Raw genomic sequence first — 14,296 nt, 5'->3', positions numbered from 1 at the left:
ACACTGTGCTAAAGGAATTTTGAAGAAATGGATGTAATACTACTTTGGTGATATCACGCAAAAGGCAATTGAAACAAGAACTAACGAAATAATTTTACAATAACGTATTGATAAACATGTATGTATGTAAGTCGTGTAATTGTGCACCAGCACATGCGAATGGCTCGTATTTTGCTATATTTATGTTTATTTTGTAACGGGACGTAAACACTTTAAATTTTCAAAATAAATGTTTTTCCACCTCAACATCATAAAAAGATTTCAAGAACTTTTGAATTTGACGGGCATTCGCGATATCGATAAAAAATTTTCCGAAATCGAAAGCGATTATCGCCGTTGCCTTGAATATTTTTTAGATCTACCATGTGATTTACTTGCACTGAATAACAAATGCAAAAATTTGATCTGAAAAAATTAGATCATAGCAATATATCCACATTTTTATAAGCAGGATGGTTGATCTAGAGACATTTTTTAATAATTATTACAAAATGTTAACGTTCCCAAAAATATTGCTTTTAGTACATCCAGTACGATACCATCGAATATCGGAGCCGGTTGTCTATCGATATCATCAAATGCGTCATCGTCGCCCACCCATCACTAGTTGTCAACATATAATTGCAAAGATGCGGCCCACATTCCTGGCCATTTTGTGCTTCCTGGCGTGGAGTCCCAGCTCCGAGGCGACCGGCAACCTGAGTCCTGGAGCCGTGGGCGTGCACCGACGCTTCGAGTACAAGTACTCGTTCAAGCCGCCGTATTTGGCTCAGAAAGACGGCACCGTGCCGTTCTGGGAGTACGGGGGAAGTGAGTACAAGTGGGAGACGCAGCTCCACGTCAGTTGTTTTGGCCCACTCGCTGCTGCTCTGCGACCGTAGGTGCGAGCGAGATGGCGCGAGGCGGCCAAGTGTACACGCAGGCACTTTGTTTGGATGTCGATTTGACCACGATTCCGGGTGTTTCTATAGCCACTACTTGTTGCTCCTCATTCCAGATGCCATCGCCAGTTCGGAAAGTGTGCGCGTGGCGCCATCACTGCGATCACAGAAGGGTGCAATCTGGACAAAGTCGCAGACGAACTTCGATTGGTGGGACGTGGAGATTGTGTTCCGGGTGACGGGACGTGGCAGGATCGGAGCCGATGGATTGGCCTTCTGGTACACCACAGAAAAGGGCGACTACAATGGGCCGGTGTTCGGATCCTCCGACCGCTGGAATGGTCTGGGCATTATGTTCGATTCCTTCGACAACGACAACAAGCACAACAATCCCTACATCAGTGCTGTGCTTAATGACGGCACCAAGCTGTATGACCATGCCAACGATGGAACCACTCAGCTACTGAGCGGTTGCCTAAGGGACTTCCGTAACAAGCCCTTCCCCACGCGGGCGCGCATCGAGTACTACAACAATGTGCTAACCGTCCTTATCCACAATGGAATGTCCAACAACAACGATGACTACGAGCTGTGCCTGCGCGCGGATGGGGTTAATCTGCCCAAGAACGGCTACTTTGGCATCTCCGCCGCTACTGGCGGTCTGGCCGATGACCACGATGTGTTCCATTTCCTGACCACCTCGTTGCATGCCGCTGGACAAGTGCAGGAGCAGCCCAAGGTGGACAACCAGGAGAAGCTGACGCAGGAGTACAAGGAATACCAGGATAAGCTGGAGAAACAGAAGCAAGATTACAAGAAGGAGCATCCCGACGAGGTAATTGCCACGCAGCCAGCTGATAAAGGCTTATCGCTAGTTCTGATAATCAATTTTTGTATAATCCTATAGCACAAAGACGATGAGGAATGGGAGGAGTTCTACGAGTCGGAGAACCAGCGTGAGCTGCGTCAGATCTGGCAAGGTCAGAGTCAAATTGCAGATCACCTACGCGAGCTTTCCCGTAAAGTGGATGAGATTATTGGACGCCAGGAGACCACGCTGTCGCTGGTCTCGCGTAATGCTGGACAGGCTCTGCCTCCGCCTGCTGCCGGCGGAGTGCCACAGCAACAGCTGCCCGTTGGTGCTGTCAGCAGGAGCGATGTCGATCTTCTGCTTACCAATCAGAACATGCTGCTCAGCTCCATCCGCGAGATACGTCAACTGGTGGGCGATATCAACGTGCGCACTGATAACATTCAAACGAATCAGAAGCATGCGCCCACAGCACAAATCCAATCCACCGGCTATGATGTACAAACGCTCATCGCCGAGATGCGCGATGGCATGAATCAGGTCAAGCAGGGCATCACCCACGTGGGCCAAAGGTGAGAAATACACTCGAAAGTCTAATAATATTTTCCTAAACCTGTTATCATCGAAGTCAAAATTTATTTAATTATCAGAGAGAGAGATTCAATCTGAGCTCGAACTAATTTTAACCTTATTAGTAATATTTTGGATCAGAGGAAATACTCTACTGAGGAAATACTCTACTTTATTGCCTTTTTTTAATATCTCCTTGAAACTCAATATGCGTTTTCCTTACTTAATAGATTGGGAGCGCCACAGGGAGCAGCGCAGGTGGCCAATTGTCCCACGGGCAATTGCGTTGGAGTCACATTGTTCCTAAGCGTTACTGTTGTGCAATTGCTGTTAGTCTTCATCTACAACATCTTTAAGTGAGTTCATGGAATCTTTAAATCAGGACTCGCAACTAATAAATATATCCAATTATTTCTTGCAGAAACCGTAGCGAAGCGCAGGCGAAAAAGTTCTATTAGGCGAATTCGCGACTCATTGGGATCGTAACGAATAACACACACACCCACACAAATCACGAAGAAACAGATTCGCACACCTGACTAGGCAGCAACTAAATTTAGTTTAAATGAAAGATTTAAGACTTCAGCGTAGCATGCTCTACCATTACGTGTAACTGTTTGTTTTTAAATAGAAGTCTGTTAAAGAAGTCAGGTACAGAATAGAAACTCAAGTCGTTACTTAATCAAAGAAAGAACAAGAAAATTGATCAATGATGTATGCCTCATGACAATGCCACGCAATACAAAACGAAGAAACCGTCGAAGAAGCCACAAGACAAACTTCCCTTAGTAATAGCCAACAGAAGATGTTTTATTATTTGTTTTAGCAAGTCAAGTCGAAAGTTTCACTCCATTCTCAACTCTGCATATCATGTGTGCAGGCATTTATACAAAGCACAAGAAAATCTATCCGAGAAAAAAATAAAAATCGCAAAATCTATATACATATGTACGAAAATTCCGTAAATGTAGCTAATTATCGTGTATACTTTTGAGTTGAGATGAGTCCTTTGGGCTCGGCTCCTAAAACTGAATTGGCAACATAAATCTTTTTCCCATTTTCATGCGCCGAATGGTCAAAAAAGCTAGTTAGCCAGCTTTTTTGTTATTACGCCAGAAAGTGAATTTATTTAATAATTATGATGAATTATGATGTCTCACTAAGTTTTTGTTTGGTTCGCATCATCGTTGGTGCGATGTATGGAAGTTTTATACTGAATAATCTTAATATACATACTGATAAATTATAAAACAATTGAAGTGAAGTGTGTTTTTATATATGTTGTCCATTCCAGTCTCGATAGAAATGTTTAAACTGAAAATAAAAATCAATTTATAGAAAAGTCTATCTTTAACTGTTCAACTTGATAGTTTTACTCTGCGTCTTCATTTTATTTTTATACTCTTCCGAATGCGATATTATTTTCGCTGATGTCGACAGAGGAAAAAGTTTATTTCTTGAAAAGTCCTCGTAAGCATAAACTAGAATCCCTGTCAGTTGCCCATCCTCATCCTCCCATTGATGACAATGCGGCAAAAATGGCGCCACTTGGGCGCCAAAGTGCGTGGAGCTGGGGAACGAGTTGGGCTCTGGTGAACTTTGGCCATAAAATGTAACTGCCATTGGTGGCATTGTGGGCAGGTCCTCTGTGGTTTGAGTGCCCATCCCATGCCATCGAGGGAAAATCCCAGGAAAAACCCGGCCAAAGATAAATGGACAGAAGCCAACGGCAGTCGCGGGCCATGCTATAAATTCTCTGGGGGATCGGGGAATGGGCTATACGGGGGATTCACGTCTCGCAGTCCTGGTGTGCGGTTGGATGGTAGCTTCGCCTATGTGTTCCACGTCCTATGTACTTTCAGTGCGCAGGAGCAGGACCAGTTTATAAGTGGATTGGAAGGGGGGCTTGAACGGCTATTAACTTTTTATAACAGCCAATCGGCATGAGGCTCGCAAGCAGAGAAAATGGCGAGGGGGTTTTCGCAGCAGGGATGCGATGTGTGCACTGCAACAAAACGTACTTCATAGTATACGATTTACACACGAACGACAAAACTAAGTTATGATTTGGACATCCTTGTTGAGTTCGTAAACATAAAACTTAGCTGGTTCTTTAATGATTCATAGATACAGTTCACATAGTGTTGTTGCATCAAAAAATATTAATAAAAAGGTAAATTATTTGTTAAAGTGGTCAGAATTGACTACTTAAAAAATATATTACTTTCCAAAAGCTAATGATTTAAAACAATTTAAAAACCTTTAGGAAATAATAATATATTTAATATAAGAGGTATTTGCTATTCACCAATTTCATTAATGAATCAAAAGTGTTAAATAGTTATTAGTACATAGTGAATAGTACAATTTATTCTAAAGTACTATAGCAATGTAAACTTTTATTACTGTCCGAAATACACAAGCTTTTAAAATAAAATTAACACTTAATTTTATCATTTAATGATGATATGGATAGTATGCACATAAACGTATATAACTAGTTTTGATAACATTTTACGATATATAAATGCATTTAAGATATCTCAGTATCAGCAAGTAACATTTGGAAATACAAAACATTTTAGAATTTCTGGTAAATAATATATTTAAGCGCTAAACTATACAATTTAAGACCCTAACATGTAATCGTTTCCAATCCATTTACCCATCCAGATCAGTTTGTTTTCCCGAATCAGATGAGTGTAGTCGTGAATGGATATTAAAACTTTAATAATCCATATTGCATATTTACACATCTGTGGAATTTCAGAGCTCACCACAATCCATTAGTAAATGAAATTCATAAATCCCCTCCCGAATGTCCTTATTGCCTCCCCCTCCTCCAATCAACAAACCGACAAACGAGGACGACAGTTTGCAACATTTGCCAAACATTTGCGAAAAAAGGGGACATAAAATCAAAGTCAAAGTAGTTACGATGTAACGGGGTGGATCTGTCTGGATATATCGGTGCGATACAAGTATCCTTCGCTGTTGACAAATCCCCAGACCATGTCCTGCATATCCTGGCAATGGAGGAGCAGCGGCAGCGTGACAAATGTTGCGCAAACAAATGGATTACATTGCTACCACAGCCAGCTACCCAAATGCCTCGCAATGAATCATAAATTTCCATAACTGTCATCCGATCTGGGCAGATTTCTTTTCCTCATCAGTCGGCGAAGAAAGCAAATTGGCCGTCAACGGATTAAGAACTTTGTAGCTAATCCGTAAATTGAATTGCGCTCCGTAATTTGCTAATGACCCGAACGAGGCTTAAAGGACCAAGTTGAAATTGATACAGGCTCCAATTGTCATAGGAAATTTTTGCATGTATCTGAAAGCTTAAGATGTCTAGCTTCTATAGATTCTTAGATTTCGACCTTCATACAAAAAGGACATACAAAAGGACATGCCTGATCGACTTGGCTAGTGACAATGATCAGGGATACATTCACTTTTTAGATTCTTCTGCCTGGTAAATACTCTACTTTTACTCTACGATTAGGGGGTATAATAGTGATGGGTAAGCGAAATTTTTTTATTGCCGATGCAATACTTAATGCAACTGACAAATAACATGAAAAGAGTAAATCATTTCAATTTAATATTGAATATTATATTTAGTAATAAAGAACATATCGTTATTATCAAATCTTAAAAAACCTATATTATATAAAGGATTTCAAACTCCTTAGTTAAGTAAATATGTATAAACTGATATTTCCAAACATCTAAATAGTGTTCTATGTATTTATAGCAACCGAAGCTCGTGATTTATGAGTTGATAGTTTTCGTTTCGCTTGATTTCTTATCAATGATTCCTGCACCGATTGAAAATCATTCCATCTGCATTCGAACGAATTTAGAGCAGAAATATTCCCATCCAAAGTGCAAGGACAATGGGAAAACTGCTCCTCGGCTGCTGGATGTTTGTGCAACTGCTTTAGTTTCCCGATGCCATTAAGTCGCGGGTCGCGGCGGATGACAAAGGATAGCCCATTAGACACAAGTCACAATCCCATTGAAGCGCGCTGGCAAATGGGAGTCCCATTGAAACCCTTATCCTACCATTTCATTGCGGACTGCATCCTGCGCCCTTTGTGAATCATTTTTGCGAGCGAAACCAGAACAAAAGTCGGGCCTGGATAATATTTTGCGCTTTTTGGTATGACGAATCCACATGTCACACACGAATCGAATGGGCAAAGTCACCTCCTGACCGGGGGAGGGAGAGGGAAAATCCGGGAAAACCCCTGCCCCCTGCATCCGTTTAGCGGGCAATCAAGCGTGTAGGGCAATTCAATAAGCCGGCAATGGATGGGGTGCCACAAGTTTGGAGAACTTTATCAACACCCATGTCGGCATTAGTTTTGTTTACAAACTTTCCGTTGCCTTTTTGACAGTTTGCCCGGGGTGGACGCCATATCATTTGGGCACCCCTGCCACTCCAAACATTTTCCCAATCCACATTTCTTCCGGGGTGGATTTTTGCGAGGATTTTTATTTATGAGCACTTAAATCGAAGCGCAAACTGAAATTGCACAGTGCACAGTGCGCATCTACATAAATATGCAATTGCGGGATTGTGAGAAAGTAGTCGTCCCGCTGATAAATGATGAAAAAATTATAAATAAATACGAAATACATCTCGGCCCCTCCTCCTTGTTGTTATATATGTTTTTAGAAATGTTTTTTTTTTCCTACTTGCGATTCAGCCCATCCCTCATGTAGATGTCACCCCAACCAGTTCCTTAGATGACAGCTCCCGATAATGGTGACATCAATTTGAAACTCAATTGAGCCTGTGCTCCGAGCTCCTTGATAAATGCTGTGCGCTATCAGCGCCGTTTATCGTCCTCCGGTTTTTGACTGGGTGCGACAAGTCAGCGAATTGGAAACGGAATTGGACAGCCAACCCCCACAAGGTGAGGGGTTCCATCTCCCTGCCCCTGCTCCGCATGCCAGCGGCATCCTCGTCTAGAAGCCTCTGGCTCATCCTTGCTCAATCCTTGATCTCTGGGGCGTTGCGAGCAGTTTACATGTTTAATGCCTGCTTAATTGCTGCCTCGGCCAGCGGGGCAGATCCTTCAGCAAGGATAAGCAGTCGTCCTGTGAGTAGTAGTGACATGTCAGCGCTCGCAAAAACTAAAATAAATTGCTCATTTCGGGAAAATTAAGTGAAGACTATTAAGATAAAATGCATTTGGAAATGTTTGCTCTTCGATAGTGTTTTGGTAAGGATATATACCACATACGGTCTTTGAATATAAATATATTAAAGTATAAAGAAGCTATGATTATAATTAAAACGATTAGTGCTTCTTGGTGGAATTTAATCAAAGAACTGATAATGAAGTTTCAAATGGAAACCTAATCCAAGATATTGAAGAAATTGAACACAACTTTCAATTACGTGCTGCCAATAAACATTTTAATGCCTCGAAATATCAATAAATGGCCAGAACGACTGGAACTTTTAACAAGCTCATTGCACCATCTCCTCCACTTGACACCCCTGACTCCAAGCCGAATTCCAAATCCTCGGATACGAACTCAACCTCAACATGGCCATTAGGCCATGTCGGTGCATGGCTTCGCCAGGATAAATAGACTGTTGAGTCATTAAACAATTTACGCAGCCATAAATTTACGCAATTTACTTAGTGCGCAAACACACACATCCCGCAGGATGCCGAATGTCCTGGACAGGGCAATAAAAAATTCCCCTGTTCGAGGCTGGCATCGAGAAACATTAACACATCTGGCCAGATACAAAGTGCCGGGCTTGGGCTGAGTCGTCCGCCTGGGCGATTAACTTTTTGCATCCTTCACACTTGGCTGGGCGAGTTAACCCAACGTCATCAACTCCATCATCTACTCCTGGAGCAAGGACATCGCCCGCGCGCCGCTTGTTTGCATTTTTATTGCCCCACGCTCCGGGGTTGCAGGATGTCGATTTTCAGCACTGCCGCCACTGCTGCCTCGAAATTTTAATGAAATCGTCATCAATTAAAATACGCTCTCTTCCATGTCCATGCCTCCACACGACAGTGACAATGGCCATGGCAATGGCAATGACAATGACACGGCACAACAGTCCAATCCCACTTTTGGCTGCACTCAGAGAAAAGTAATTTGCCATAAAGCTAGGCACTACCAAGTCTAAAGTATCTAAAGTTAAAGTATCTATGGTAAATAGGAAAAAATCCCAACACAAGCCATCTTATGGATAGAGATGTAGAAAATTAAATTCTTTGCAAAGTCTCAAAGATTTCTTGCTGTGCACTCCTTTGGGCTTGTCCCATCTTTTTACGACCGAGACGTCCATCCGGGCACTTCTACGGGCTTAGTCCCGGCCTGCTTGTGAGATTCTCCGGCGCATAACTCGCCGTACTCGTGCCTGGGATCGGGCTCAGCTATAAAAATAATTTGTGGCTAAAAATTCCCCCTCCATGCGGCTGCAATCCCGATCTCGAACTCATGCAAAGGGGTTTGGGACGCACGACGGCTGCCGGCAATTTGTAGTCATTTGCTTGTTTTTCCAGCCTCGCCCTAATGGCTTTTCATAAATTTTTATTGTTCTCAATATAAGTTTTATACTCGCCTTGGTTTTTTGTAGCTGCCCGCATGCAAATGTCGTTCGAGTGCTATGAATTTGTGGGGAATTTGTCGGGCAATATGAAAACGAGTTTACGCATTTCTATTGTACCAAACAAATTGGGTAGAAAGGCTGCTCACGTTATAATTGTCAAGCAAATCGAATTTGAAGGTTTTGAAACGAATTTTCCATAAATTTTATGAGAATCTCTACGAAATAGTACATAGATGCGCTTAAAGACATTTGATGCATATGAATTTTCCGGGAATATTTTGGGCATATTTTTATAACATTTTGCAAGTATTTGGTTCCAAGTTGTTGGTTCCAAGTTGTTGGTTCCAGTTTCTATCAAATATATATAAGTAATCTAAGCAAAAACGATTATAAGTTGGTTGGCAATCTTCAAGCAATTAGCTCTTTCGAAAAACACTTGATACAAAACTTCTTGCCCTCATAAATTTCCACATTTTTCACTTCAAGCTGAGCTCAAGTTTTTCTAGTTTTTGTTGCACATAAAATATGAAAAATGCTTATTATATTTCACCCAATTTATTGGTCTCCACAGAGCTGAGATTCATTCTCTTCCGCAACTAGAAACCAGATGTGCATTCAGAAAACAACAAACTCAATTAGATGGTCATAAATCTCCGGCAGAGCCAAGAACCCTCTAAATTTTGGTTGATAAAATGCCGAAATTATCACAGCCAAGGGCATGATATATGGGCACTCGGCTTGGCCGGTTTAACCCATTAGCCAACCGGAAGATCGCTCAATTAGCGTTGCTCCTCGCTGGTCAGTCCCAAGTGGGTCACTCGAGGAAAGGATTTGCGAATCGGATTTTTATTTCCCATTACCGAAAACCAAAGACCCTGGCCCCTTTGTTGGCCCAACAAAGTGACATAAATCTTGGCGAGCGCTGGCACAAACTCAACCGGAACTAAAGCAATGACGCAGCAGGAGCACCAGGACACATGTCGATGCGTTCGGTTCATCCATTTGGCTTGCTCCTTGGCCAGCAGTCATAACGGGCGTGTGTGTGAGCGAGTGTGCCAGTTCCGAGATTTATCGGTCCGAGGGGTGAGTCCATATCTTCACATCCTGCATCTACTATCTGCGTATCTGTTTGGTAGGACTCGAATCGCGGGACATCAATGCCCAATGCCGAATGTCCGGATGCCCTGAACGACAGGCGTTCGATTGAAATTAATTGAATTTGCGCCCAAGCCTCGAACTTGACTTTATTTCAAGAAATTTCCCAAGCTCGCACAGGGCGGGCCTTGTGCACAGAAAGAAATATTAATCATAGAAATATTAAGCACAGAATACGTATATATCTTTATAATGTTGCGATAATACGGATAGTGAATTGTTTTATATAGGTATTTCGGAAAGTTCGTTCTAAACATGCTTCCTTCAAAAATTCCAGAACATTAAGTTGAATTTGTTAGTTGCTACAGAAATGTTTATCATGCCCGATGCTATTATTGGAACATATTCTTAACTGCAACTCAATTTCTAAGAGTGTAGCGAAAGAAGGACCGTGGACGGTAGTATCCTGTTTATGCTCGAGATGTTTTGCAGCATAAATTACGCTTACACATATACCCATGTACGCGCATATGATATCCTTGACAAGTCGAGAAAGGCGGAGGGGAAAAACAGGAACATTAAATTTATTTTTATTTCACTGGCATAGGGAAAGCAACCCCAGTGAAAGGGCCCCCAAAGTCGCGCGCTATGTGCGGTCCGCCGACTTTGGCAATGTCATGAATTCGCTTGCTTATTTTTATGATTTTGGCTAGTTTTTGTTTTTCGGCCCTTAGATTGCTCGTCTTTTTTCTGGGGGTTGTAAGTTGCACACTTGGCTGCCCTTCAATCGCCAAAATCAAAACGGAAACGATGATCGTCTCGGAGAAAATTCAGGAAAGCCAGACAAATTTATCAAGTTTGTGTGGGGGTGCGCTTTGGTAAGCCTTGTACCCTTCATCAATCATCTGAAGATTTTGTTTTTATAGGATTTTACTACACATCGCTTAATCTTTAAGCCTTGTTTTAGTTGGACTGCATTAGTTGGGGTTTTTTTAAATTTGGCGCCCAAGATTTTACATTTGGGGTGACCCTGCACTTAACAGTCTGCCAATTACCTAACAGCGCTGTATGCGCGCAGAATTTTGCATGCCGAAACAATTACAATTATTATTAAAATAAGTCAAGCTATAAATAGCTTATATAAAAACATTTATTTTTTTTTGTTTTGTAATAAAATGACCAAATGCTAATTGGTTCCGATAGCCGCATAGTCTTATCGATAGCTGCTTGGCGCACGGTCACACTGTCATAACTACGGAATTTTTTGTAAAGTGTTAGTTTTATTTACTCGATTTTAGCACTCTTTAAGCCCTTTTCGCCGTGTGTTTCTGTAAGTTAACCAATGTTTAAAGTCCCAAGTGTGAAAATCAGTAGAAAGCGACTTTCCCGCGGCAGGAAATCGCAGTAAACAGAGCCAGTGGAGATTCAGCTGCGGCCTGGCCAACAAGAACTCATTTCGATTCGTTCGCATATTTTGTTGTTGCCGCCTAGTGGGTGCTCCTCCGGGTGGAGTCATCATCGTCATCCCTAGCCACTACCCTCCACCCCCAGTTGGTAGCGGTGACTCCCCGGATTTGAGGTCTCTCCCACATGTCCCGCACATTTGTTTTTGTCGGTCACGCGAATTCCGCCCTTTTAGCCAAGTTTCTATTGTAACAACAAAAAGGGGAAAAGATTGAAAAGGGAACGCCCGCATTTGTATGTTTGTTTGTATGTTACCTATGTACTTACATCGCCTACGTTTTATGCTAATTAAAGTGCAACTTTTTTTTAGCCAAAGCTGCGAATATAATTCAATTAACGAGAGTCCAACTGCGACTGCCTCGAATTATCAGCGCAGCAGTTGGTTTGGTTTGACGGCTTTATCTGGACAGCTGAAAGGGGGTGCAGAATGCCGTGGTGTATATAGTAGGGTACATTCCATCCGCGATAAGATAACCCCCACTCGCTGAAGGAAGCAGCAAATTGCCTTCAATTCTCAACTTAAGTGTGGAGTTGACTGTGCAACTGCAACCCCCGAAGATCCGAGGACCCACAAGACTCGTGCCGACATCCCGCTGGCACTGGCATAGAGATTCACTCTTCCCGGGATCAGGCCCTCAATTGTGTCAATAATTGGACCTAATTGAAGTCAACAGGCTATTATTTAGCTTCTTTTGTTTATGCACTTTTTTGGGAACTGTTGTATTCAATTATTTCAACTTTCCTAATCAAAAATCTGCAAAAGAGCGGCAGAGATTGAAATTACTCATGTATTCTGTTTGTCCTAGAGTTGCAAACTGATTAGCCTATTAGTGACTCTTCAAAAGCTGTAGTTATGCCATTTTCTTAGAAAACCCCAAGTGACTAAGCGCACTTCCTCCTCCACTTTGTCGCTTCTGCTCGATTGTGAGAAGAAAGAAAGAGCCATACGTTAGTCACCATTGGCATGGGTCCATCACCTTGTGGCTCGGTTCCCTGGCCACCGCCTCCTCCTCCGGCTCTTCAATACAACGCCCTCCTTCTGGCTGGCACCTTTTGTTTTGTTTACATTTGCAGACGGCGATCGGGAGAAACGGAAGAATCGGGGAAGTAACAGAGAGGAGCAGGTGGCTCTCTTCGCGGCTCTCCCAACTGTTGCTCATGGTGCTCATGCTGGGCATGGAACCGAGCAAACTACTCGCTCTACGGCCCGCTCATTCGAGTTTCGTCCGTCGTCGGTGCCAATTCGTTCGATTGTGCCGCGCCCGATATCGCTATTGAAATATACATATATATGTACATATACGCACATATGTATAGCCGATTCGTACATATATGAATATCACATATCGAGCATATCGTTCAAGTTCAAATATCAAAAGAGTTTCCAGCCCAATTGTGGGAATTAAAGAAGGTATACGAGAGTGCGCGGGCATAAGTGTGTGACATATGGTGTTATTTTTACACATTCAGTGGGGAATATGTGCCACAAATACGCTGTTCCGTTGTGTAACTCAATTCAAACGCAAAATGCACGTTGCGCCTGCGCGATGCGCGCCAAAAAAGAACATATCGGAAAACCCTTTTCCCCATTTCGGTTGTTAAGCATTTTAGAAAACAAGCTGAAAATTACCTCATCGCGCTGCCGGCGCCAGCGTCGACGTCTGCCCCTGACTACGCTGGTCCACAGAGAAAAATTGGGATTATAATAGATCACTATGCTATACCTTATATATGACGTGTTAGGAAAATCTTAGGACTAGTCAGATTAGTATGATTTCGCTTATCATGAGGAAGTATTCCTAGTATTTGCATAGAATAATCAATTAATTTTAATGTGGCTAATGACATTTTGATTATGCAATCAAAACGTATATTCGTCTGCATTATTTATGCTATTGTTTATCAATGATTTGCACAGCAAAGTACCATATTATTTTCTGTGTAGGCTAACATATAGATGTATCATTCTATATTTCTTGTTTGCCTAGTAGCTGGCTGGCCTCCCACTTCCCTCCTCCACAAATGCGATTTATCTTTAAGATACACGTACGCTAAGATTTGTTTTGTATCTGTACGTAGATTTATTGTTTTTGTTTTTTCGCTCTTTCCTCGCTCTTCTCTATACAGATTTAAATATCTCGCGTCTTTCGGTGTTTTGTCATCATTTCGCTGGCTTTTGTGCTGTTTTCCTCACATTTGTTGTCTGATTGTTTGGCGAATTCCGCCGTCGCTCCATTTTGTGGGCGTATTTTGTATTATTTATCCATTATCTCGAAATGTCAATGCGCTCGTTTAAAGCTGTTGTTATTTTCAGTATCTCTCTCTTTTTCGAGCGTTTCGACCTTATTAGTAGTGGGCTTCGGTTTTGGAATGCCCGCCACATAAACACGCTTCGGAAACATAAAGAAATCGAGATCGGAGCTCATTTTCACTCCATGCCACTGTGTGGGCAGTGCATCGGCTCCACATCCACCAAATAATTCGGACGCAGACGTGGGGACTTCTGCATCCGCCAAGATATTAGTACACTTCTCAAATATTAAGGCCCAAACATGTAAATATCACTATCAAATCCTTCAAATATGACTTTGTTGTGTTGTACTGATCTTACTTCGTTTTTGGTGATTGAAGTCTCTTGGGTCTACCATTCACAATAAATATTTCAACACTTTTCTTCTCTCTAGATAAGATCTGTACTACATGTTAGAACACTCGGACAAGAATAAGTGTGTGACTGTTCCACTTTCAACACCTTATCTGTAATTCGAGTTCCTTCTCAAATCCAAGATATACATTTTTCTATGGAAACTGATTCATAGTTTGATCAGTAGATTATATTTTAATCAGCCAAATGATTCGCATGTTCGGAATGTGCAGACA

The 14,296-nt window shown here is 42.1% G+C and overlaps 2 protein-coding genes across 6 annotated transcripts in view; both read left to right on the top strand.

The window, feature by feature from the left end:
* Positions 1 to 555: 555 nt before the first annotated feature.
* On the top strand, positions 556 to 3,526 carry LOC6545772 (protein ERGIC-53). The gene is made up of 5 exons (XM_001971603.3): positions 556 to 810; positions 998 to 1,716; positions 1,789 to 2,264; positions 2,493 to 2,618; positions 2,684 to 3,526. The coding sequence occupies exons 1-5, from the start codon at positions 579 to 581 to the stop codon at positions 2,718 to 2,720; spliced, it is 1,590 nt and encodes a 529-aa protein (XP_001971639.2). The 5' UTR covers positions 556 to 578; the 3' UTR covers positions 2,721 to 3,526.
* Positions 3,527 to 11,131: 7,605 nt separating this feature from the next.
* Positions 11,132 to 14,296, top strand: part of LOC6545869 (talin-2) — a 29,052-nt gene continuing 25,887 nt past the window's right edge. For 2 of the 5 annotated variants that reach the window (XM_015157887.2, XM_015157885.2), the window contains exon 1: positions 11,132 to 11,282. The gene's annotated coding sequence lies outside the window, so the exon portion shown is untranslated. Of the gene's footprint in view, positions 11,283 to 12,594; positions 12,828 to 14,296 lie in introns of those variants that run through there. The other 3 variants (XM_001971602.3, XM_015157888.2, XM_026977682.1) reach the window with 2 other exon arrangements.

Source organism: Drosophila erecta, unplaced genomic scaffold (genome assembly GCF_003286155.1).
Source record: "Drosophila erecta strain 14021-0224.00,06,07 unplaced genomic scaffold, DereRS2 tig00000021-arrow-pilon, whole genome shotgun sequence".
Lineage (NCBI taxonomy): Eukaryota > Metazoa > Arthropoda > Insecta > Diptera > Drosophilidae > Drosophila > Drosophila erecta.
The sequence above is the reverse complement of the archived record's forward strand: the minus strand, read 5'-3'. Positions and strand labels throughout refer to the sequence as shown.